At 42.3% G+C, this 26,565-nt stretch overlaps 1 protein-coding gene across 4 annotated transcripts in view; it reads left to right on the top strand.

Moving 5' to 3' along the window:
- Positions 1 to 25,981, top strand: part of oxr1a (oxidation resistance 1a) — a 278,911-nt gene extending 252,930 nt beyond the window's left edge. For 3 of the 4 annotated variants that reach the window (XM_072692287.1, XM_072692288.1, XM_072692290.1), the window contains 8 exons: positions 2,367 to 2,535; positions 7,888 to 8,053; positions 16,990 to 17,070; positions 19,011 to 19,136; positions 21,160 to 21,312; positions 22,392 to 22,487; positions 22,573 to 22,646; positions 24,019 to 25,981. In XM_072692287.1, the coding sequence (XP_072548388.1) occupies positions 2,367 to 2,535; positions 7,888 to 8,053; positions 16,990 to 17,070; positions 19,011 to 19,136; positions 21,160 to 21,312; positions 22,392 to 22,487; positions 22,573 to 22,646; positions 24,019 to 24,154 (1,001 nt within the window). In that variant the 3' untranslated portion in view covers positions 24,155 to 25,981. The remainder of the gene's footprint in view (positions 1 to 2,366; positions 2,536 to 7,887; positions 8,054 to 16,989; positions 17,071 to 19,010; positions 19,137 to 21,159; positions 21,313 to 22,391; positions 22,488 to 22,572; positions 22,647 to 24,018) is intronic. The other variant, XM_072692289.1, reaches the window with a different exon arrangement.
- The last annotated feature ends 584 nt before the right edge of the window (positions 25,982 to 26,565 follow it).

Raw genomic sequence — 26,565 nt, 5'->3', positions numbered from 1 at the left:
TTTAGCATTATTTAAAAAAACACTTTTCCACCTTTATTTGTGTAGCTCTTTTAACAACTGCTGTTGCCACAAAGCAGCTTTACAGTAATCCAGTAATAAGACAGATCTACAAAACATAAACCCTTGGTGAGCAAGCCAAAGGCAACAGGTGGCAAGGAAAACTCAAGGCTAGAGGAAGACGCCTTGGGAGGACGGTAGGAAGACTCACAGTGGGGGAAACCCATCCTCCTGTAGTCAGAACTACTTATAAATAAGTAATGAAAGTCATCATACCACACATACGTACTTCTGCTCAGGGGTGCTGACATAATCAAAATATAATAAAATTACTATAATTACAGTAACCTGATGAGCAGGAGGGTGTGCGGCTGGTCTGATGAGCAGGAGGTCATCACAAACAAAATCATTCACAGTCATTTCCATCACTCGAGTGCTGGACAGGACCCTGATTCCGGTGCTCCGTTGGGACTTCCAGAGCAGACCCGTTCTCTGAGCCATGTATATTAATTATAAGACCATTTAGTGTCTGGGTAACCGGTGCAGAAGGCATTACAGCACTGTGCTCTGAAGTCTCCTCATCACAGCGAGCTCCTGGTGTTTTGTCGGAGGTCCAGGCTGCTGGGAGCTGCTGATAACCTTGTGTGGAGCTGCTTTGTGGATGGGAAGAAGAGAGGAGGAAACATTAAAATGTGCCTTACCTGTTATCACCTAAGGGAGCGCAGCTTTTACACAGCGCTTTGATCCTGCTCCGCCAAGCCCGGCCACACACTCACTCACAGTGCGATAAGCTCCAACCTATCAAACACGACAACCACACGCGCACATGCGGCCTTGTTCGCTCAGCGCCTGAGAGAAAACAAGAAAGGGTTTTAGACAAGCATTAAGAGCCACCTGACACAAGCAATGCCACATGCTATTTATGCAGTGGGTTGTGTGGGTTTACAGACTAGCAGATCATCTGCCCTGTGCGAAGTTTGATGGCGAGAGAAATAAAGATGTCAGGACCCTCAAGTGATGGCACACTGGGCTGGTTATAAGGGTTAATCATGGAGTAAACTACATGAGTATTGCTAGAGGTATCATGAGTGCAGAATGTCATGTGTGCAGAGTTCATGTCCTTAAAGTAAAGATTTACAACAACATCAGTACTACAGTATATGTCCAAATGTTTGTGGACACCCCTTCTGATGAATGCATTCAGCTACTTTAAGTGGCACACACACAGCTTGTCTAGTCCCTGTAGAGAAGTATGTCCACTAAAATAGGACTGTAAGGGGCAGATAAACATGAACTTAATGCCAGGCGTGGGCTAGAGGGGTATAAAGCCCCCCAGCATTGAGCTGTGGAGCAGTGAAACGGTGTTCTCTGGAATGATGATGGTGCTTCATCTAATACTTTTGGGAAGAGTTGGGGATGAGGTGGGGTGGTGATCATCCAATATCCTGACCTCCAGACTAACACTCTTGTCACTGAATGCAATCAAATCCTCACAGCAATGCTCTACAGCCTGGTTGAGGGCAGTGTAGGTGCTAAGTCAAGGCAAGGCCAGTTATGCTCTCTAAGCCTGCTGGATGTGGCATTGCAGTCTTAAAACAGTAAAAGCCAGCACTTAGAAAGTCGTTTTTAATTTATCACGTCCCAGTGTGTATCAACACTCTGCCTACTTGTTTGTGCTGTAGCTCTAAAGGACTGAGTAGAATAGACCCCAACGCTTGTCACCCACAGACTTATCAGACCTGCTCTGACCTCTCAGTATGAGAGCTGTGAGCTCTAAGACAGGTCGCTTCTTGTTTTATTCTTTGGATCCAAGACTCTAAAGCAAGTATAAGCATACATGGACCTCCATAAACCAGAAGAATTACACACCTGATTAGGGGACTGTAAATGAATGGGCCCTGCCAGTGTGGTGTTGTGTAAGTAGATTAAGGTTTCTTTGCCTCTGTGTGTGGCACAGCACTGCTGGATGGCCGTTCGGTAGACGTCTCCCACGGAGCTGACCTTCTAATAAGCTATTAAGGAAAGCGGCATGAAAACGTCCATCCCTCAGATCACTCCTGGCTTTAGCTGGAAAGCGTCTTATTTTGCTTAAAGGCTAATCCAGGGTGCGCTGATCAAACTTGGGCTTGAAATCTACTTAGAATGCGGTAATTCACTCATTAACGGGTGTTGTCAAGAAAGGCTCCGACAGTCCATTGTCGGTGCTACAACTACTACTGTGTTTAGATCGTTCTTCAGTTTTGTCACAATCCTGAAATTCAAATTTCTCATCAAACCAGATGTGAACGACATCATCTGCAGACTTTTTAAGATGAAAAGCGGTATCATGCCCTTTCTACATAACATCTCCTCTCCTATCTGTGTCTCAGGTCCAGCTGTGTCCAGGGAGAGGAGGATGTCCAGGTCCCATAAGTTCCTGTGCCTGCGGGTTGGCAAGGCCATGAAGAAGACCTTTGTGTCCAACGCCAGCGCCTCCATGCAGCAGTATGCCCAGCGTGACCGCAAGCACGAGTACTGGTTCTCTGTGCCCCAGGAAAGGTGAGCGGAGCCGACTTTTCTTTTAGCGCCCAACAGACCCATCATTTATTCATCCGCTCCACAGAGCACGGACTGGCTGGGTCCAAAACAAACACACAGTGGCTCGTGTGTATGTGTGTGTGTGTGTGTGTGATCTGTCTTACTGTTTCCATGAAATGCGCCCTTTGCGTGACAAATCTCTAAAATGTCCTGAGGTTAAGGTTTGGGTTAGGTTTAGATGTTCCAACACAGTTCCAGATGAGATTCTTTGAAACTATGAGTGTTTTGGCTAATCAATCCATTCATGTGATCCATGCAAACAAATACACAACTGAGCCAAAACATTATGACTATAGATGATCATAGATGAAGGAAATAACATTAATAATCTTGTGACGATGGAGGCTATGGGCTGCATAGACACAGACAGATTGGAGTGCCTAGGCTGACCCCACTGTTGAAAGTGCCTCCAATGGACATGCAAACAATGGCATGTGTCAAGGTTTGGGATACGTTAGATGGTAACTGAATAGTCTGTTGTCACTAGCGATGTATTGAATGTGAAAGCAACTGGCAGACCTGAAGACCTTAGCATGTGGGGTGCTACTGGTCAACAATGCATCAAGTGAGTACCTTCCAACAGTGACCCGAGGAGGGACGTGTTGGGTGCCCAATGCTTATCAATGTATGAGGCAACTAAGGCTATCCTATCTGGTCTGGACCGACTGACCCTACTGTGGCACGAGTCACAATAATTTTAATGATGGTTACCATGGGCACCCCCAGCCACAGACTGGTCATCCTGTGTTTGTCAGAGTGCCCATACTAAACCCATGTGACAATCGAAATGGCCTACATCAGGACATAAAAGCATCAGAACTGGACTGATGCTTAGCGTAATGGAAGAAGATCTTCTGGTCTGATGAGATGTTTTCTTAAATATCACCCATCGTATGGGTCTGTTTGTACTGTGGTTTGTACTGGGATGTGCTAAAGCATCTCCTGCTAACATATTGGTGCCAGATGACCACCTTCAGAGGTCTTGTAGAATGGGCTGTTTTGGCTGGTGGGAGGATCAGCAGCCTATTAGGCAGGTTCTCAGAACGTTTTTGCTTATCAGATTAATAGCAGATTTTGTAGACTAGTCTTTAATCATGTGATGTAGCGTTTGCCATAGGTTTTACATATACAAGATACTATCACAACTTCAGTACACATAATTGCTACCCTCCATGATTGTCTTATGAACAGAACTTTAAGCTAAACGTAAACAGACAATATGCTAAATGTTAATATCCCAGTTTAAACCCTGATTTTAAGATCTGCAAAGCAGGACAAACAGGTCAAATGCAGCTCTTAAAACAAGATTTTATCATTAGCATAAATGTTTAGGGTCAGTCTGGTCTAAAGTTACTTATTGCTTTTGAAAATTAGCTGCTTTTGGATGTAATTTATCCACTTGGAAGTATTGCCAACCTGTATTTTTCCATGCTAACCCCTGTCCACCGCTGAATGTGCCTACAATACCCACGCAAATAATAGAACTGGACTGATAGATGGAGCATTCTGATTTGGTCTATTTGTAGATATTTAAGAGATTTTGTCCTTTGTCCTTGCTGTGCAGCCAGAGTAGCAGTTCAAAATTCAGTGGCGCAAATCATATTTTAGGACTTATAGAGCCAAGCACTTAGGCCCATAATAAAACACCACATTATGATTGATTAGGCTTACACAGCTGTTGAGTTTGCAGTTGAATGTTTCTCTATTTATGTAATTTGTTGCAATTTCAGAATGCTTATTGGGTTTCCATCAGATGAAGCAGTGTTTTTTTTACATCACAGCTTTTAACAGCTCCCAATACAAGGAGTCTTCTGAGAGCCTCTGAAGAAGCATGAAGTTTGTTTGTCTAGCAAATTAGCCTAAGCACGCAAACAGCGTAATTTAATTTGTGCCATTCTTACAAGCCGCTTCATTTTAAACCAGAAATAATTTTGCAAAGCCGTGCTATCAGTTCTACAAGCCAATGCCACTACAACTCTGTCTTTGTCTCTAGTCATGGAATGACCCGCTATGAATCAGATCCTTTCATATAATACAAGTGTCCAGTGTTTCTCATCCGTCTGTGGGTCACTTCGTTCTTCCCCTCATGTTCTGACTCACTTTGCATGTATGTAGATGCTTTATTGGCATCATCTGCCCGTTCAGAGGTTTCTCTCCTAAAATAGAGAATATACAGTCATGTGAAACAGTTAGGACATCCCATGGAAAATATGTAAACATATGACCTTTGATCTTCATTGGAACAAAAATGAGAAATGGCGGTGATAACAAATACATTTGTAAAATGTCATTAATAAAAATGCCATTTTCCTGTTAGAACACCCCCACATTTATTACTACTTCAGATGTCTACAATTAGAATCGGGTGCCGCACATCAGCAGTAGAGGATTAGAACATGGTTAAAGAAAATTCTGGAGGAGCTTATTTAAACCTCAGACATGTAGTCCAGTGAGTGTGATCATCATGGCCAGATGCGAAAGGTCTTGAGAAAGATGCAGATTGGTCTGGGAATGGGTTTAAAAAGATCTCAGAACAATTAGTAATTAGCTGTTCCACTGTCCACTAATAAAATGTACAAGTGCAGAACAACGGGATGTCAAAAGTACAGCGTCTACCATCAGAAAGAGATCAGACATGTTTACTTTGAATAAGAGAGTTAAGCAAGTAGGAAACCCTTGCTGTCAAAAAAAAACATCAGGGCAAGACTCAAATTTGCCAGCCCATGTTAGAGACTAGTAGATGGTTATAGGAAATGTCTAACTGAGGTCATTTCAGCCAAATGGGAAATACCAGCTATTAGGACATAGGGTGCTAACTTTGTCCTCACAAGAAAATTTGTATTTCTATTAATTACAATTTACTGAATATTGTAAAAGACATTTCTTCAGCTGTATGTGTTTAGTTCAGTTACCACCATCTTTCAATCTTGTTTAAATGAACATCTGAAGAAACATCCAGGGTTTTTATGAAGTGTCCTCATTTTTTTTAATTATCAAAACCATATTTTGATATGGATGAAACACATTTGATGTGATGATGAATGATCTGATGAAATGACCATGCCTTTTAGTTTGCTGCACATCACTAGATCAGCTGTGTGTTTGTGTGTATGTGAGTGTGTAGTAAAAGTACTGGTGTGACACTGCAGGCTCGGTGGCCTGGCAGTTGTATAATATTTTCAGAGGCATTGGCAGACTGCTCCTCTGCGACGCGACCCAGTTGGGTGATGACCCGGAAGATGGGTGTAAAATATCGTGACAATAGCCAGGGTGCGGGGGGAGAAAAAACACACTTAGCTCTCTCTCAGCTCATCCTCAAGCTGCCAGGACCTGCTGCAAGTGTGTACACAGTCGCACTGACTTTGCTTTGCCCAGTGCAGTCCACCTGCTGCTGTAACCAGCCCGGTGCATTAGCTACTTGGGTGGGCGTGGCCATTCAAATATACTGATATCCCAGCTCAGTTTACATAATTAACCCAGATCCTCACTCAGGTGAGATAGCCTGACAAATAGAAATAGATAAACCTGTCATTTTACTTTATTATTGTAATGAGTTCAGAAAGTGCTTGGCACCCTGCAACTAAGTGTGTGTGTTTGTGTGTGTTTGTAGAGAGACAGAGGGGGAGGCGTTAAGCAGAGAATCAGTTAAAACTCTGTTTTGGGGGATTCTCAATACTAAGCACACAGAGTTCAGACTGGTGTACTTGGTAGTGACTGACAAGTATGTCCATACAAACTGCTAAGGACAGGAGAAGGTAGCTTTGCAATTGGAACAGCAGCGCGGTGCGTAAGGCATTCTGTGCCTCCTCACGAGTCACGTCCTGATGCATCCTCAATAACACGGGTGGAAGAAGAACACATCTACACAATTGAGAAAGCCTCCGTCTTTCTCAGTTGTTTATCATCGTTACATTCTTAGTTATCGAGGGGTTTTACTAAAATATTTGGAGCAAGATGTAGATTTTTCCTAATGAAAAAGCCATATGGAAATTAAACTGCATGACCATAGTGAATGTAACTTCACTGATATAATGTATACTTTGTTAGCCTCCTTTAACCCTGATCTTTAATGGTCCGGACCCCCCTAAACCACCACAGAGCTGTGCTGTGCAGGTACGAGTGGATCAGACACAGCAGTGCTGCTGGAGATGTATCCACTCACTCTCTAGTAGACACTCCTACCTTGTTGGTCCACCTTGTAGATGTAAAGTCAGAGACAGAAGCTCATTAGTTGCTGCACAGTTTGTGTGGGTCATCCTCTAGTCCTTCATCACGCTGCTGTTGGCTGGATATTTCTGGTTGGTGGACTATTCTCAGTCCAGCAGTGACACTGAGGTGTTCAAACACTCCAGCAGCACTGCTGTGTCTGATCCACTCTTACCAGCACAACACACACTACTAACACACCACCACCATGTCAGTCAGTGTCACTGCAATGCTGAGGATGACCCACCACTCAAATAATACCTGCTCTGTGGGATCCTGAGTATTGAAGAACAGGATGAAAGGAGGATAACAGAGTATGCAGAGAAACAGATGGACTACAGTTTGAACTGAAAATACTGTTCGGTTATTTGTTACATTTTACTGGCCAGCATGTCAGTGTTTTAAACTGGACTGTAAAATGTAATAAAACTTTGTCTATATGAGAAAATATGTACTTTATGGCTCTAAAACCAGTGAAACTAACATGTAGGTGAACCCTACATGACCTTGTGTAGAAGATGATGTGTGCCCATCAGCATCCAGTATTAACTGGTTAGCTCTGTTAACTCATCTGAAGAGGCAGCCCTCTCAATGGGTTAGTCCCCGATTCTGTCACAGCCATATCCTTTGCATGGGAGTGCAAGAGATTCCAATTAGCCATGCTTCCTTTGGGTGGGTAGAATGGCCCTATCTCTACCCCCATCACTTAGCACGATGTTAGCCAGCGTGGGTGTCTGTTAACTGATGTAACCGTATTGGCAGTTAGTTGGCAGTTCTCCTCCGAGCATGTTCAGATGTCCAATAAGGCTGATTGCTTCTGGTGTCTCAGGAGAGCGTGCTAGCCTCCACCCTGGTGCTGGTGGCATGGTGTGATGTCTGAGTATAGGCAGTGGGTGGGAATTGGCAACAATTAGTGAAAAGACATGGGGAAATAAATTCATCATTAAAATCATATGATTAAAAGTATAAGTAGATTAAAAAAATAAGTAGATTAAATGTCAGAAGTAGACAAGTGGACAGTTTTGGCCTCCGAATTAAAGGGTTAACTATACAGCAATATGTTTATAGCCAGTACATCAATCAGGACTACTCCCCCTGTCTCTGCAGGTCAGACCACCTCTACTTATTCTTCATCCAGTGGAGCCCGGAGACGTTTGGGGAAGGGATGGGGAGCGTGAGCCGCGAGCCGGGCTTCATGGTGGTCAAGAAAATCGCCGAATCGGATGCCGGCGATGAGCAGACAGCATCAGACTCCTCGCCCAAGGAGTGGGAGGTAGACCCTGTTCATCAGCTTTGCTCTCCTGTCCTTACACTGAATTCACTTTATTCCCAAAGCGTCTGAATGCTACGTGATTTCTGATGTGATGGTATTGTAGCACTATTTGTGAAGTAGTGCTATGCTTGCTTGTATTTTATGGTTATACAGTAAGTTTTGCTTTTGCACTGGCACATGTGGAGGTGTATAGTATCTGGTGCATATAGTTTATATAGTGTTTTTGCTGTTTCTGTGTATCAGTTTCGTTTGTTTGTCTGTTTGTTTATTTTCTGTTTCTTTAATCTAGGTGCCCGGAAACTTTTAACGTGTTCACTGCTCCCACCCACACCCTCCCCAACCTCGTCCCTTTGCCATCATTATGTGTTGTCAGACGTGTTGAGTTTTTTGCTCACTGTTTGCGAGATTAGTTTGTCCACTTGGTCAGTAAATCTCCCCATGACAGCGAAGTGCATTATTTCTTTTTTACTGTGAGCTTGAAGCTGGTGTTTTGCATGATTGTGTCCTGTTTTCTTTCAAGAAAGCAGCCCATGTATGCATTGTGCGCATGCATGAGTTCCTCTGTCGTACGTAACACCATGGCATGGTTTAATACACAGTCTGGACGGGTGTACTCAAACGAGGCCCTATTAAATCATGCCGCTATGACAGTGTATGGTTGTATATGTTCACCCTACACTTTTCAAAATCAACGGTGCCATAGAAGAACCATTTTATTCTTAAAATAGATGTACACTGTATGTCCGAATGTTTGTGGACACCCCTTCTAATGAATACATTCAGCTACTTTATGTTGCACTTATTCCTGATACAGACACAGCTTTCTAGTCCCTAGAAAGAAGTACTGCCAATAGAATGCAGATAAAGATGAACCGTTTGGCACCATGCCTAATGCCAGGCATGGGCTAGAGGGGTATAAAGCCCCCTAAACCCCGATTGAGCTGTGGAGCAGTGGAACCGTGTTCTCTGGAATGATGGATGGTGCTCCATCCAGTATTGTTGGGATGAGTTGGGGAGTTGAGGCGATGAGGTGGTGTGGTCATAATCTAACATCCTGACCTCACTAACACTCATCGCTGAATGCAATCAAATCCTAATAGCAATGCAAAGAAAGTCAAAGTGTGGACAGTAGAGACGGTAACTCAGACAAAAACAGAATAAACTATCTTTATAAATACCCTATAAATACTCTTGATTTGGGAAGAAACCATGAATAAGCAGGTGTCCCAATACTTTTGTCCATACAGTGTATGTCTAAAGAACATTAAAGTTCTTCTTGAGGTTTAAAGTAGTCAATGTAAAGGTTCTTTACCAATTTAAAGGTTTTTTTGCACTCTTTATGGAACCAAAGATTAAAAGGTAATCTATGGCATCATTTTTGTCGCACCTTTACTTTATAAGAGTGCAGTGAAAAATAACATTAATATAGATATTAATATAGAGACCACCCCACGTTTTTCTTGTATCTGTTTGTTGAAGATCGATACGGTGTGCAGTTTTCTCAGAGACTGCATGAAGAGCAGGGCACAAAGGTGTAATAAAAAGCAGCAAGCATGCATCTTCATCGGAAATAATGATAGTCTGCAATCTGGAGTGAGCTATGCTGAAACCAATCCACCCCGATGAAGAAAACGATACTGGAGCTGAGGCAGGAGTTTAAATTTTAATGTAAATCAATGATGTAGGAAACAAAGTAGACTGATTTGTCATTCAGGGTCTCATGGAGCTGACAAGGCCTCGTGGTCTTGTGGTGTGAATAAGTAAAGTTTCCTTTCCCTTTAAACGTAAGTGGACATAAACAAGCTCAGAATGACCTCTGGCTTGTAGTCTGGGTTGAACTTGGTGACCCATGTCCTAGTAAGTCCCGTGTGGTGCTAATTTTTTATATGAATTAAATTAGATTTTTTTATTATTATATATTTTTGCTAACAACCACATGTGTAGTGACACAGGGGAGTGTGGCCTCGCATTGGGTGTGTATGCTACTGATAAGGGCATTAGAGCTACTCAAGCACGTGCACTGGAAAAGATAAAACTGGGCCATCGCGAGCCAAAACTATTTTTCATTTATTTTCTGAAAGATCAGCTCGATCTGCTTGGTAACAGTAAATAAACGACAAAATAAAGGATTTGGATTTCGCCACATTTCAGAGGCGCCTGCGAGCCCTCGAGAAGGCGTGTTGTGTCTTTAAACGTGTCCATCGTCAGCATGCGTGAGAGGCGGGCACTCGCGGTCGACGGACCAATCAGCAAGCGGCGTCGCATTCGCCGCGGAACGCGATTGGCTCGCTCAGACGCCTGTCGTTCAGGGGGCAAAGACGTTGAAACGGTGCTCCCTCTCAGTTCGTCCGCCGCCGCCGCCGCCGCCGCTGCTGTGTTTTCATGGATATACCGTCGGCAAAAGCAGCGATTTCAAGAATGTGACTCCAAGAAGCTGCCTCGCCTCGAAAAGACATGTTCTCTAGGACGGTGAAAGAAGTCAAACAACTGACTCCTAAGTATACTTACGTACGTTGAAGTCCGGTACGGTCAGCCTGGCTGGCTGGCGGTTGGGGTGTCGCTAAGTGATACAGCTAGCGGGGTTAAGTGCTGTTAAAAACAAGCTCCTGAGGATCTGTGCGGTCGGTTTGGGCTCTGGTGTCTTAGAAATGAGAAGAAATGTCTGAAACCACGTGGCGTTTGTTTTGCCCGCTGTTTTGGCGTCCTACAGGCTAGCAAAGTTACCCCGGGCTCCACCATGTCTCTTGGCGAGAGGGGTCCAACAACAACAGCAGCAGCAGCAGCAGCAGTGACCTCTCAGCTAAAAGGAGCTGGAGGGCTCAGTGGTTTTGTACTGTAACTGTTGATGTTGTTGTTGTTGTTGTTGATGTAACTGTTAGGGGGAACACTGCACATTACTGTAAACATTAACCTGACAGAAAGCTCATTTCCGGAGAGGAGGCACACTGTTTATTTTATATTATGGATTTTAAAGCACCAAGTAAATAACATTCATTTTAGCAAGAGCACTGCTGATTTAGTGGCATTACTGCTAAAATGCAATTAAAACCAAAAGCTGTGTTATGGTATCATCTGTAGTTTTAAGGTTTCAGTCAAGATTTGATGTCCATCAATGCTTCGTACCAATACAGTATTGTTTAAGCCACATTAGGCCCTCAGGAACATTTCCCTGAGATGTGAAGTATAATTAATTAAAATATCATCTACCTGTTCGTACATGATAGGCTCAGCGGTTAGAGCTCCGGGATGTCGATAACAGGGTTGTGGGTTCGATTCCCGGGCTCGGCAAGCTGCCACTGTTGGGCCCTTGAGCAAGGCCCTTTACCCTCTCTGCTCCCCGGGCGCTGGAGTTGGCTGCCCACCGCTCTGGGTGTGTGTGTGTACTCACTGCCCCTAACACATGTGTGTGTGTGAGTGTGTGTTCACTACCAGATGGGTTAAATGCGGAGGACACATTTCGCTGTACAGTCCACACTGTACAGTGACAAATACGTGCACCTTTACCTTTGCACCTTTACCTTTACCTTTACCTTTATGTGGAGTTTTCCTGGGGTATATTTCTGTCAAATTTAGACTCTGAATCTGCAGGTAACTGTTGAAGTTGGAGAATAACTAGCCAATGTCCCCTTTGTTTTGCTGGAGTAGTTTAAGAGCTGCTACACATTTAACAGTATACAGACAACAGTCTAGGGACACACAGGCGAGTCCACCGTGGCTGGGACGGGTGGCTTCAAGTAAGGCCTAAAGCTGTGGGACCTTAGTTATGTGCAGGCAGCCTGGTTGTGAGAGTAGCAGGGAGTGAAATACCTCTAGCTAAAACCATGCAACTATATTAATAAATACATTTAATCATTTGCAGATACGTAGAAATTGCCTTAATAGTATATATGGCCAATCATTTCATTGTTTTCATGCTAAAATAATAATAAATAAAAAAATGCATAAAATACAGTTACTTTAAAATCCACTCAGAAATCTCTGAAACCATGTGGTGTTGTTTCCCCATTCTGATTTAGGGTCCTGGCTGGCGAAGCTACACTGGGCTTCATGCCTGTTGATGAAAAGGGTCAAGTATAGCAGTGAACTCTGCAGGGCTCAGTGTTGGTGTCAGTTTTAGACTATGTCTGGTCAAGCTGGGAACTGACGTCTTTAGGAGTTCGCTAGCTGTTTTGCTGGAGTAATTGTAAAAGTCTTAATACTAGTTTTCGCTGGTTTGGTAAGGTCAGGTGGGAGAGGTGGCTGAAGAGCTGTACCATATTAAGAAATTAAGGTGATCTTAGGTCTTATCATTTACTGCCAGCAGAGCACTTATTGTTGTGGTAGATTTGTAGTTCAGCAGGTTGTTCGCAAAGATTTCTCAGTTATCCTGAAAAGTCTAATAAATGAGGCCTGCTCAGTAGTACTGCAAGCCAGGGACAGAATGATCCAGCTCACGGAGAAATCCTACTTTCTGAAAGACCCCCTTTGACCAAAGGCATAAATAAAATGCCCCCAGTGTTATCCGGCTTCTTCCAGCCCTTTATGGCTTGAGGGGAGGGGTTTTATTTTTATGGCTGCTCCAGTGTACCATTTCCTCTGAATTATTGAACACTGTAAAGTGGCAACTTGTTGGCCCAAAAGTTTTATTTACAGTCTCAGGGTGGAGTGACAAGTTTGTTAACATCATGGGGTCTCCTCACTCTCAAGGGTCTTGTTAGTGACCCACTGACCTGCTTATTCGTTTCCGCTGTGTAAATCAGGGAATTGTGTCAAGCAGTCGCTTCCCAGGACGACCTTTAAACTACCCATCTTATTATACCCACAGTGAACAAGTCAGCGTTCTTGGTTCTTCTTATGTGCCCTGATGTACCAGGATATGGTGTGTATGCGTCTCCTGATTGCAGGCCAACCCGTCCTGATTGCAGGTTTCGTTCGTTTCTTTGTGCTTATTTAAGTCCTGGGTAAATGTGGCCTATATTTTGACGTTACTATGTAGGGCTGAACCACATTCTTAGGCTTACCTCAAAGTAACACTGGGCAATATTATAAGTCAGCATAGCCTGATAAGTCAAGTTTACCCAGTAGTCGTACATCACATTGTCCCGATGTCAGATAACATTTAAATTAGCATTAATAAACCAAATACGAGCTCAAGATGTTTTTTTTTTTTTTTTTTTTTTTTTTTTAATTTTACAAACTCCTATTAAATTAGGCTGTTTTGGTTTCTTCTCTTCTCTTATGAACCTTAGGGGGAACACTGCACATTACTGTAAACATTAACCTGACAGAAAGCTCATTTCCGGAGAGGAGGCACACTGTTTATTTTATATTATGGATTTTAAAGCACCAAGTAAATAACATGCATTTTAGCAAGAGCACTGCTGATTTAGTGGCATTACTGCTAAAATGCAATTAAAACCAAAAGCTGTGTTATGGTATCATCTGTAGTTTTAAGGTTTCGGTCAAAATTTGATGTCCATCAATGCTTCGTACCAATACAGTATTGTTTAAGCCACATTAGGCCCTCAGGAACATTTCCCTGAGATGTGAAGTATAATTAATTAAAATATCATCTACCTGTTCGTACATGATATGTGGAGTTTTCCTGGGGTATATTTCTGTCAAATTTAGACTCTGAATCTGCAGGTAGGTTAGACAGTCTGTTTATTTATGTGAGGTGAGACCCTGATCTGTTCCTTTGTGCACACACACGAAAAGCCTACCGCACCGAACAAGAGACTATTAGGCAGTTAGCATCGTAAGAGGCTAAAGGATGAAACACGACAGGTTTGATTTAAAAGCTGTCATCTTTTCTGCACGAAGTAAAGCTCCTTCATTAGCTGCAAGTTCAAGTGCAGCAGCTTCAAAGGGACCTCACAGTCAGTTTGGCCTCTGAAGTTTGCTGCATTAGGCAAGCTGTAAACCTTATTAGCCTGGCCACCTCAGTAGGCTTTGCAGCAAATGATCATTAGCCAGTAACTTGCTTAAACACACACCAAGAAAATGTGATCAGATTTGGTCTGCCAAAGAAGCGCTTGGAAGATCAAATCTGATTTGGGCTGGTCTGCTGCCCTTTTTCATTTTATAACCAACTTAATCTCTATCTACTGAATCTGTATGGAAAAACAGATCACTAAGAAATTCTTCTAATGAAAGAAAACCCATTGACTCAAAACACACTTGTCATTTAAGTTAATGAGATGCCCAAGTGCCCAGTGGCTTCTTGAAGTGTGATGCGCTGGAATATTTCTTTAACCTGTTCAAGCCTGTTATGAATAGTGTTGTATATGCAACCATGGCGCTATTTAATTATTATTGATAGTAGTAACAGTAGAAGTAGTAGACGGTTATGGTGCCAGCAAGGTGGGGTGGTGTGGGGCTGGGGTCTTAGTCAAATTGAATGATGTGTATTTGTATATATATTAGAAGATGTATATCATTGCTGTCACAACGCAACTCGTAAATCTCTAAAATGTCAGCTTTACAGGAAAAGGAAAACCCCTCGTAACTTTCAGTGGGGAAAGTATTTTATCCAAAAAAGGGAAAATGGCAAAAATTTCTGAGTCGCAGACTGTTTCTGGAGATCCCAGACAAAAGCCTTAAGTCTGAGGGACATCGTTCGCTTAGCGTTGGCTCTGCGAATAGCTGAAAGACATGATCCACGAATTTGACTAATTGCCAAGGCCTTGCAAGTTTAATCAGCTCTTCAAAATTTGTCCGAAAAGCATAGTGCAGTAACTAGCTACAACCAATGAGGGCGCAAGACACGGGGCGAACGAGGTAACGAGGCTATTTTTAAAATGTGAGGAGTAGAAAGTACAGATAATTGTGTGACAATGTAAGGAATAGAAGTCATCCATATACATTTCTTTTTCTTATGTATTTTAGCTGCAAATCAGTGCTCAGACAACTTGTATCTCCTGTCTCTTACAACAGTTATTTTGAAAGAAAAAAAGTGTTGTGCGTGTCCTCTCCTTAGTTTCTGTGTGTTTTCATGACAAAACATGTTTTTGAAGAGCAGACAGACTCGTCACGGTTTTCCTCCTGGTGAAAGATCGTGTAATTCGTGACCTCTTGTTGGTGATCAGTCAGGTAGTGTGAAACCGCAGCCACTAAAAGATTCTCGATTACGAGGCAAGTTGTGTAGCGTGAAGAGTTCAGTGATCTGACCACTCTGAAAATCTTGTAGTGCGAACATGGCATTAGGTTTCCTAAGGTTTCCTAAGTTATAAAAGCAGTGCTGGAGCTGCAGTGCATTTTAATAAAAGTACTAATTAAACAGTCAGCATAATGCTTTTGTTCAGTGCTTCACTTACTTCACTACACTCAGTTAAACAGGACTAATTGTGCTCTCTTTGAGATGATCAGTATTTTTTTAATTACTGTACTCAGTAAAGTTCATTGTGACAGCACTGACATATTGTCATATTGCCCACCCCTCTGTGCCATCTCATTGTTTTATGTCTAATAGCAGTCTTTCCTTTGCTTTATTGATTAAGGTTGAAGGTTATGGTTAAAAAAAAAACTATCACAATATTTATTACGATACTTTTAAACACAGACTAAATACATCAGAAGCAACAGACTCAGACCTGTGTTTTTTATTCCACGTCTGCTGCTCATCATCTAATTAAACCAGTCTAATTACACTGTCTGTAATGAAATGTACTGTTGATCAGTGTTCCTAAAGAACTAACAATATCCTATATATGCTTAGAAAAGCATATTGTGAATCACAATAAAAAATATTAATCATGATACAATAAAATATCATCATATTGCCCAGCTCTAGTTGAAGGTCATGATTTAAGCTTCTGAGTTGGGCATTGAAACGTCCTTTGTATTTCAAGTGGCTTCTCCTCTGTCTCCGTTTCAACATCACTTGTCATAGGAACAGAAGTCTCCTGTTTTGTGCAAGATATTTGCAACTGTGAGCTATTTTACAGTCATTACTTTGGCACCACAGCAATCACATGTCCTATGCCTAGCAGGAAAATGGTGCAAAAATAAGCTTGCGTATTCGGATGCACTCAAAGGTAGCAGTTGATTGTGGGTGCATTGATTTAGAATGACAGACTGTCACAGGCTTTCCACACCAGTGCATCTGTAAAGGTTGATCTGACGACTTCACTCTTGCTGTTATAGAGTAAAGGGGGACAGCCGACGGACTACATCTTAAACTCCAAATGTCTGGCTTGCATCAGTTGACCTTTTCCCATTGCAGTCAAAGAGCATTACAAAGGAGCACCTTTGGAGTAATTTAAGGCTCCTGAATCAGTAGCGCCAAGGTTGATGATCTGGCACAGAGTGACCCGACTGCATTCTAAAGCTGACATGCTCTGCAAAGGAGTTCAATCCAAACACTGCCTCCTGCCACTCGCGCTGTAATGTCACTCACTTTGCACGTTCTGCCAGTTTTCAAAAGCCGTGACGTAGCAGCGGTCTCTGTATATGTCTCTGAGCTAATTTTAGCTTCGGGAGCTGTCAGCCAGCTCAAGGTATCTTGGCAACTAATGCAACTAATAAAACAATTAAGTCAACCAGATTGCAGCTTTGCGAAGGTCTGGCAGTCTTCAACTGTGCGTTGTTCATTAGGACGGGGCATGCTTTCTGTCTGAGGAGCTTCTGCAGCAGATGTTAGAGTAATGAGGAAACAGTTCACACAACCATGCAAAACACTGGCCTTACCTTGCCATTTTGGAGGGTTTGAGTGAGGTGGAACAGACCGCAAGAATCAGGCATCTCAGGCTGTCAATCCCCCCCCCCCCCACCACCACCACCACCACCAGACACATTCAGGAAAGTGTCTCAACAGAAGTCTGACCATTCTGTAATTAAGGGTGCAGTGTCCCAAACCACGCATTTTCTTCCCCGCTGCCCAGCTTCATGCTCACTACTCTGCTCATGCTTTCTCTCCATGTTCAGCTGTGGCTTCTTCCCCCCTGTCTCTATACCAGGTAGTCTCAATGACTGAGTACCACCGCCGGATCGATGCGCTAAACAGTGAGGATCTGCGTGCCCTGTGCAAACGGCTCCAGGTGCCTGGCCCAAAGCATGACCCTCTGGGAACCATAGACCCCTTTCATAGAGCCTCTAAGCATTGGTTAGAGTGAGCCACCTAGACCTTTTGAGAGTCCATATGGTTGTGCTATATGCAGCTATATGGTAGCAAACATAGAGATGTTTGCAGAGGAGTTTTACTCAATTTCAGACTAAAGAATGAGGTAGATGCTTGAGAAGCAGCACTGCTGGGATTTTGAGCATAGTCAAACCAAAAATATCTAGGCAACAGTGGTTTTCTGGTCAGCAAGTGACCTCTGATTAAGAACTAAATAACTACTAGCTGTTTCCACACTGAATACGGTATGTACTGCCCTTGCCACTGATGTCGGTTGGCACAGAATAAAAAAAGAAGAGAAAAACGATTTTAGATTACATTGCAACTCTGAAAAGGCTGTAACTGTAGGTGTTCTCAGTAGTTAGCGTAAATGCTCTTAACTATAAACCTAGAAGGCCAATTTTGGACAGCTTGCACCGCAAATCCAATTGAAGATGTCATAGCTGGAAGTGCAGTGGTGAGTTTTCAGTGTGAAAGCAGCTTAACACAATATTTGCTTGGGGAAAACCCTTTAAGGTGTACCAGCAAACTGTTCTGCTAGCATGTCGGAGTGACTGTTGTGCTAAGAATGGTTCACCTCTCAAAGAACATCTGGTCAGCGGTAGTCTTATGGTGGTCCCTGTTCATTGATGGACAGGGTAGAAGGGTAAACTGATAAACTGTGCCATAACAGATGGGCTGAAGGCTGTAAAAGTAAAGCTGCAGAGTGCACCTGTATGGTAGGTGTACTTGCTAAAATGGCCAGTGAGTGCTGGTACACTGTAGTGATGCATAATAAACTGGCAACGCAGGTCAGTTTGATAGGTGTACCCTAACTTCATCATAGTGCTTGCAGTGAATTACTGAATCGCTGCCTTCTGCTGAAAAGCGTATTTTGCTGGCGGTTGGTTAGTGAGCTGGAATAGGACTGCAGGAAAGTTTGACAGTGATCTTAGCATGTAGTTTGAATGAGGATGAGGCAATGTGGATATGGATGAGTTTAAAGCATTTCAGCTATTTAATTGGCTGCCACTGGGTGAAAAATCCCAACTTCCCAACTACTCCTTGCTTGTTTTGCACCGCTGCCGCTCACACAATCCGCCATAGAATCAAACACCACCTATCTCCATAGGAATGAATGTAGTTGAAACTAAAGTCATGTTACTCCACTGTACATTAAATGTATCAGTCACCCTTCAGGTGGACTGACCAAATAGCCCATATAATACAGAACCACCCTTATTCAAGATCTTTAGTCCCAGTCATTTCTTTAGGAACCACACAAGAAAGGTGGTATTCGATTCCTTTTGCCAGCCACTTGACTGCTCTGCAGGGTGTGCAGTTGAAAAAGGGTGGAAGTTAGGGCTCCATAGAGTGATTGTTCAATTGTTTGCCATAGACAATGCAGGTAATTCAAGCAAGGGGTGTGTAACTTGAGTGTGTCCAGGCCGCTAGAGGCAAAGTACTCTGTCTTTGCCTCACCATTCTATGAAACAGAACGGCCTCGTGCATCACTTGCTGTGTAATTTACTTGGTTACTTGAGAGATAGGTTTGATCGATTTCGATCGTCTACATGTCCTTGAGTCTGTCAGTGAGTTTTAATTTTTTTTAGGAGAATTGAAAGAACTTTGCATTATTTCTCACCTTAAGTTTGCGTTTTGGTACACATGGTCTTTAGCCAGCTTTTTTTAATTATTATTATTAATAAGGGACAAGATATTTACACTCCTGCTGCTGGATTCAAGCCCAAAGCCAATTCTAGGCCCTGTTGTAGATCTTAAGTGTGCACACACCAGATGTTCTCATTGCAGGATAGTAGGTTCTTAGGTTAGCTGCTAGCCTGCTAACTCCACCTTGCTTACAGTGTTCTCTGCCTCTAGATCACCACTAAAGAGGAGGTGAACTCCAAGCATGGCACGTCAATCACAGCCAGCCTGGAGCCAGAAACCTTCAAGCCCAACATGACCGAACCCAGTGACCTCCTGGAGGCAGAGCGGATTGAGAAGGTAAGCTGGCATCGATCCCATTATTGCTAGTATTGTTGCTTGCACTAGTTAGTTTCCTTCCCAGGGTGGTGAGTGGCTTATTGATCATCTCCTCATTCAATAAGGTGCTTCCTCAAGCATCCTCCAATTATTGATCTAAGGCACACATCTAAAGAGAAGCCTAAATTAAGCAAACGTAGCAGAAGAGCAGAGGCAGCTTAAGGATCTGTTTTAGCCTTTAGGGTTTATGTGTATATGGTTAAATCTGTACTAATACTCTGACGTGCGTTGGAAATATGGCCTGAAGTCAGATTTATTTATGAAATTCATGCTGTAAATTCTAGCCTCTGGCAAAATGAGCAGCTAAGGCCGCAAGAAAGTTTGTTTTTATTTGGACTCTCAGAAAATATCCCAAAGGTCGTGCAATGGATACCCCAGGGCTGGGTTTGAGTTTGCGTGAAGAGTCTACTCTTTAAAAATAAAGGTGCTACAAAGGACTCTTTAAGCAATACCATGGACAAACCACTTTTGAGAGAGCTTTAACCTTTTAAATGTTTAAAGGACTGTCACTTTATGGTTCTTTAACAAATTAAAGTCATTTACAAACCAAAAGTGGGTCTTCTATGGTAGAGGTCTTCAAATCTGAACCTTGAATAAGTTAAAAAAGGTAAAGGTGCATGTATTTGTCAGTGTACACTGTACAGCAAAATGTGTCCTCCACATTTAACCCATCTGTGGTAGTGAACACACACACACACACACACACACACACACTAGTGAACTAGGGGCAGTGAGTACACACACAAACCCAGAGCGGTGGGAAGCCAACTCCAGCGCCCGGGGAGCAGAGAGGGTAAAGGGCCTTGCTCAAGCCCGGGAATCGAACCCACAACTCTGTTATCGATTGCAGTTTACCTTCAGTGTTGAGTTCTAGTTAAAATCCAGGACTAGAAACTGGGTTCAAGTCCAGATTAGAAGACCTCTGTGTGGTACAAGGTTTTGGTAGCTTCAGTTATTTTTAGCATGATTTAAAAGGCTTTATTATGGTCTGTGATATTCTGCAGCATGTCTGCTCCTCTGTTGTGTTACTAATGAATACTGCTGGGTTTTAGGCACCTTTAAGTAATACTGGAAATTACTGTCACACTTTTTCTTCCTACAGTGACATTGACATTTTAGATCTGTTTGTTTTGAAGCCTGTGTAATATTGTAAAGCTGGGCGAGTTTTGTTGAACTACACTAAGAGATGCCCTGTGGGTATGAGGCCTTCAATAGCATCAGCACTTTCTGAATAGATCAACTAAGGTGGCCTCTCATCCAGTGCTTTATGCACCCCAAGGCCCATTCTGCTGGCAAATCAAATAAGCGCAGGTCATTACGCTGAGTAATCTAATGCACTCAAAGCTTGGTGGAAGCCTAGACTTGCCACAGGACAGAGAAAGCCCCACATGGACTTGTATGCAGTTTAGTGTGCTAGACATGCTCAATCCATATATATATATATATATATATATATATATATATATATATATATATATGTATATATATATATATATATATATATATATATATATATATATATATATGTATGTGTGTGTGTGTGATATATATATATATATATATATATATATATATATATATATATATATATATATATATATATATATATATATATATAGACACACACACACACACACATTTTATACTATTTAAGTGTGTGTGTGTTTGTGTGGTTGCACAGTGTTCAGTTAGCCTTTCTGTCTGCTAGTGTTAAAAGGTCAGTGCTACTGTAATTGGGCCCTGATGGTTCTGGCCTTTCAGCATTCAATTTCACTGCCATGATGTACCACTCTCCTCTTCTTCTTCTGATGCAGCCATGTTTTCTTTGCTGCCTCTTTTTTCTGCTCTGTTTATGCATTTAGTGTCCTTTCTCCATGCCCTCGGAAAGCTCCTTTGCCTTTTCGCTCTTCCTGAGTCCTTCATGCCGGGTCATTTGCCCTGGTAAAAACATCCACCGATAATATGATGTCTGTCTTTTTCTCAGCTGGCGAAGCATCTCCCTCCCAGGACTATAGGCTATCCCTGGACTCTGGCCTTCAGCACATCTAAACATGGCATGAGTATCAAGACCCTGTACAGGATCATGCAGGGCCAGGACTCACCAGTGTTGCTGGTCATCAAGGACAGTGACGGACAGGTCTGATCAGATCTGAATCTTGATCTTGAGGCGTTGAAAGCGAATGGACCTACAGTTGTGGAAAAAATGAGCACACCCCATTTAAACAAAAATGTCATTTTAAAATAGACAGGGCCTGGCAAGCTCTCATTATATAATCCACTGTGAGGTTTTTATTTTATCAGAGGGCACTTGAGAAAATTGTGTAGCCGTCTGTCTACAAGCTGAAGCAGTGGTGGACCATTCAACATGACCCTGATCCTAAATATTCCAGTAAATCCTCCAAGGAATAGTTCAAACGAAAGAAATGGAGAGTTCTCTAAGTAAGTCTTGAACTTATTGAGATGATGTGAGGTGGTTTGAAATGCAAAGAAACCCCTCAAATGCCACACAGCTGAAAGAATTCTGCAGGGAGAAGTGGGAGAAAAATGTTCTGCAACTGGTAAACAGTTTTTGGAGGTTATATTGGCCAAAGCTGTTAATGCATATGGTGCCCTAACGTTTTTCTTGAAATCATTTGGTTTTTTGTTTTCATTTAACAAATGATGTAATGTACTTATTGTCTTTGCAAAGGCTATTAGATCACTTTTATCTATAAATATTGTTTGAAATAAGATAAGATCAAATATAGAAATATGTCTATATTTCTACAATGCAGAGAACCAAAACATTTAATGGGGAGTCCTCATTTTTTCAAACTGTCAGCTGTACGCCACTATTGAGGGACCAGTTACCTTTAGGCCCCTTTTAGCTTTTTTCATTTTTAGCCATTCTTTTTACTTATCAACTGTTCTCTCATACCTTTAAGCTTTAAAAAATGGTCTTGTAATTCTTTAAAAAAAAAAGCTTAAATGTACACATCAGCCTGACAGTCCTCACAGTCTAAATGCTTGACCACAGACATTGCAGATTAATTTGTATGGTATCCAACATGCAATATGAATACCCTACGATACCATACAATATGTCCGTTTTGCATGTCCATCCTTGAAGAAAATGCACACAATTAATTCTAAAATAAATAAATCTCTGTTTAGTTACTCTGTTTATTGCCGTCCAATTTGCTTGTGCTCTGTGACATAATCTCTGTGTGTTTTCAGGTGTTTGGGGCATTAGCATCAGAGCCCTTTAAAGTCAGCGATGGGTTTTATGGCACAGGAGAAACCTTCCTCTTCAGCTTCTATCCAGAGTTTGAGGTGTGTAGTCTGAAACAAACACATCTGCTGCTAGCTAATGAAACCTAAAGAGGAGTATGTCAATTTATTTTGCTTGTCATTTTAGGCCTACAAATGGACAGGTGATAACATGTTCTTTATCAAAGGAGACATGGACTCTCTAGCATTCGGTGGAGGAAGGTAAATCTTTTTTATAATAATTATCTAAATATATCATAAATATATAAATATAATTATCTAAACTGCACATTATGGCAAAAAGTGTGTGGACATACTATTTATTGAGTTCAGGTCGTTAAGCCACACCCACTGTATTTATAAAATGTAGCACAGTCACTCAATCTCCACAGGCAAACACTGGCAGTAGAATGGGTTGTACTGAAGAGCTTTAAATGTGCCACAGTTGGAGAAAGGCTGCAAGTAGCTCACAGAAATTCAGCCAATTTAACATTTAAAGCTCAGTGTTTTGGAATGTGATGTCCAACAACAACGCAAGTCTACATACAACCATGGTCATATAGTGCATATGAAGCATAACATTCAGTACCTCTATGAGGTTTGTTTGTGTTATTGCCCCAGTTGAGATTCTGACCTGTTCCAATATGTGCACAAACAGTGATGGGTGTTTGAACAGAAATGCTGCTTTGCTATTTAAACACTTCCTGACCTTCAAGGGCAAATAAAGATTTGTTCTGGACTGAGGTTGTAAAGCAGAGCTTTTCCACAGTGGCATATTAATGGTTACTAGGCAGTAATGGTAGTAAAACACAACAGCTCCCTAAAGAGCATTAGAGTCCTGACTTGGCATATAGCATCTAATAGCAGTCTAGTCCCTCTTCCCAGAGAAGGGCCTTTCTACCAACATCAAGAAAGTTACAGAACTGAACTGTCACAGAACCCAGTAGTAATCAAATTTATTTGTATAGCGCTTTTTACAGTCGTCTGATGTTGTGAAGCAGCATTACTGAAATCCAGAAATATGACACACAACAAAAACATGACACCAAGTGAGCAAACTGGAGGAAGAAACCTTGGGAGGAACCAAAACACACAAGGGGGCAAAAGTGTATTGTTCTGCACAAGCATACTGATGTAATTACTGATATGCTGAGCATTAGTAATAGTAATAATAATGCCCAAAAATCCTCTCAAGTGGATCGCAAGTGCTGGTACATCAGGGTGATAGACATTGTAGTTTGAAGATGTGAAAAGTAGCAGATGCCCAGAATAGAGGGTAGTCAGCTGGTCTGAGGTGGGTAGCGGGACATCCTGAGCAGGACGCTCAGTCTTCCATCAGTGTCAGGCCAGAAAGGGGGGCAGTCATTAACTCAGGAAAGGGTTGAGAGATGAAATTAGTTCTGTTTGGATTTATGGAGTGCAGACAATGTGAGCATTATCAGAGTGGGGCTAGCTGCTCCAGTAGATCTGACGTCCAGTAGATAAAACATCATAACTAAAAGGAGAGGGCCAGAAGGTAACACAGACATGTAAATAGTGATGATGAAAAGTGTCTGACTTCCAAATAACACACAGTTGCTTCGTTCTCTTACAGTGGTGAATTTGGTTTGTGGCTGGATGGAGATCTCTACCACGGCAGGAGTCACTCCTGCAAAACCTTTGGAAACCCTATGCTCTCCATGAAGGAGGATTTCTTTGTGCAGGACATTGAAATCTGGTCGTTCGAGTAGGCCGTTCCTGGAGAGGTGGGCAGAGAGAAGGGGGGAGATGCAGAGAGACAGCTCCAGTCGGGAAGAGAACGCCAACCAGACGCCCCTGTGCCCGGCAGTGTCCCAAACCTTAATGCGCATCACTTTGGCTCCCAGGAAGCCTGATAAAGAAGCATAATCTCACTATGCTTGTCGTATGTTACTCCTGCATTTAATACAAAGCTTTTTATTTTTCCTCTATTCGTGCTGTTGCCGTGTGTGCTTCGTTCCAGCTTTTGGTGAGAAAGTAGTAGAGGGTGTAATTTGAGTAGAGGAAAGCCAAGATAAGGCGCCGTCAACGGCAAGCATTCAGATTCAGGTTATAACGGACCATCGGAGCACTCCTTAACATCTTAAGTGAAGATGGTGGTGATAGGTTTGGGGCGGCAATAAAAACTGCCAGAGTCCAGACGACCCGAGCCAGTGGGGGCCAGGCAACCCTTCGTCTAGCCAATAGGATGTTACAAATGCAACGCTGGTCTCGCTGGAGATGGACGAAAGAGATCAAACCGACTACAAACACATTCCCGCGCCCTCGGAGACAGTAGAGATGTTCTGTGAGTGAACGGAATCAATCGCCGGGATTAAAAGGCGACGTCCATGCGGAAGAGCAGAATAAGGTGTACATCTGCAGTTTCTTCTGAAGCGAAATTATTCAAGTGTCGTGAATTCTGTAGTCTTTCTGTCGTTCACAGTCATAGATCACCACGTCGAAGCACATAGCCCTTAATCTGAGAGAAAAAAAATTCCCATTGTCGTAACGTTCTGTTAAGTGGGTGTATGTGTGAGTTCGGCTTCCTCCGTGTGCGGAGGGTTGTGTGTACTGTTTGTAGACAGTAATGTGTCGCAATAGATTTTGTGGAATATGCAATTTACTGTCCTTGTAACCTCAATAATCCAGACGGGGTCTTTTGTCTTCTCTTCCCGTCACTCTTTCGAACAGAACTTTTAAAAGCTTTTACGTCTCGACAGAGCAGTTGCTTTTCTGGGTATCATTTGAAAAGCCGGAGATGTGGTTTAATTGTTTTTCATAAATATGATGACAATTTAAATGTGAAAATTATATATATATATATATATATATATATATATATATATATATATATATATATTCAAATTTAAATTATATATAATTATATATTGCTGTTAAGTGTGACAGTGATCTCTTTTGTGCTGATATCTCAGCTGTAATACCAATATAATGTACAGTATATTATTACCCTGTAAATTAATGCTTAAATAGTAGATTTGTTCATATATAATATGGGTTTTGCTTCTAGCACTTTAATCTAGTTTAAAGCCAGATTCTTTGGGCTTTATTAGCAGTAGCTGTACAGGGTTTCTTTATTTTCTTTATTATTAATTTTTTATGTTCTTCGTTTGTTTAGATGATGACAGATGTTAGCTGTTTATGAAAAGCTAGCTGCTACGCTATCGGGAAGAATAAGCCAGGTGTAGCTAAGGCAGAGCACCGAACTGAATATCGGTGAGTCCGTTGGGTTTAGGGTCTCCCCTCACGTCCTGTCCCAGTGCTGTGTCTTGTCGGTGTGTAGCCTCACTGTTAACAGGCCGAGGGGGAGTTGGGGGAGTTGGGGCTGTTAGGAGGGTGGGGAAAAGACAATATAACTCCATCCTTTTTTCCACCCTTCTGGCACAATGTCTCCTTGGGAGTCAGACTAGATCCAGCGCGAACAAATGCTCCAGCTGATTCACTGGAATACAATGTAACAGTGACTGTAAAAAAATATATAATAAAAATAAACAAATAACGAATAAAATATGAATAAATTATTGTAATCTGGGACATAACATTTGTTGTTCTTTATTCTGCAGTTTCCGTCTGGTTGCAAGCTCAAAATATTGGATGAATGGTTGAAATTCAAAGTCTTCTTAAGCACTTGTGAATGGCACAGCACTTCTCAAAGTGAGCCGAGACAGTTTGTTAGGAAGGCCATTAGGGAACCGATGTCACTCAAAGAAGCTGTTATGGCAGGTTACCATGACAACAGGCTTTTGCCTTCTTTGCTTTCAAAACACAACATCAGCCTCCAGCTTCAAAAGCCTTCAGGAGTGTTCCTGCTGCCCTCTGGTGTTTGGTTTCCCCTCATCTAAGCAGTAGAAAAAATGGAAAAGGCCTGGAAGATGAAGACGTGTAGAAGAAAAGCCTGCAGGCTGTGCTCTCTGAAGAACGAGTCTGGTCCTTGTGCTCTAGGACTGGAGAACCTCTGGGCTTCCCTGTCCAACTTGTCCATCTTCAGTTCTGTATTCTGTTCCTCGGGGGCCTTCCAGTTACAGTATCTAAGCAGGGCAGTGCCACGGCTCACGTTTGAGGAGATGCTGGCATACCCTAGTACCACACCCTGGCCATATTTTCCCTGGCAGGTCATGCCTAC

Source organism: Salminus brasiliensis, chromosome 1 (genome assembly GCF_030463535.1).
Source record: "Salminus brasiliensis chromosome 1, fSalBra1.hap2, whole genome shotgun sequence".
Lineage (NCBI taxonomy): Eukaryota > Metazoa > Chordata > Actinopteri > Characiformes > Bryconidae > Salminus > Salminus brasiliensis.
This window is presented reverse-complemented; position numbering and strand designations above follow the sequence as displayed.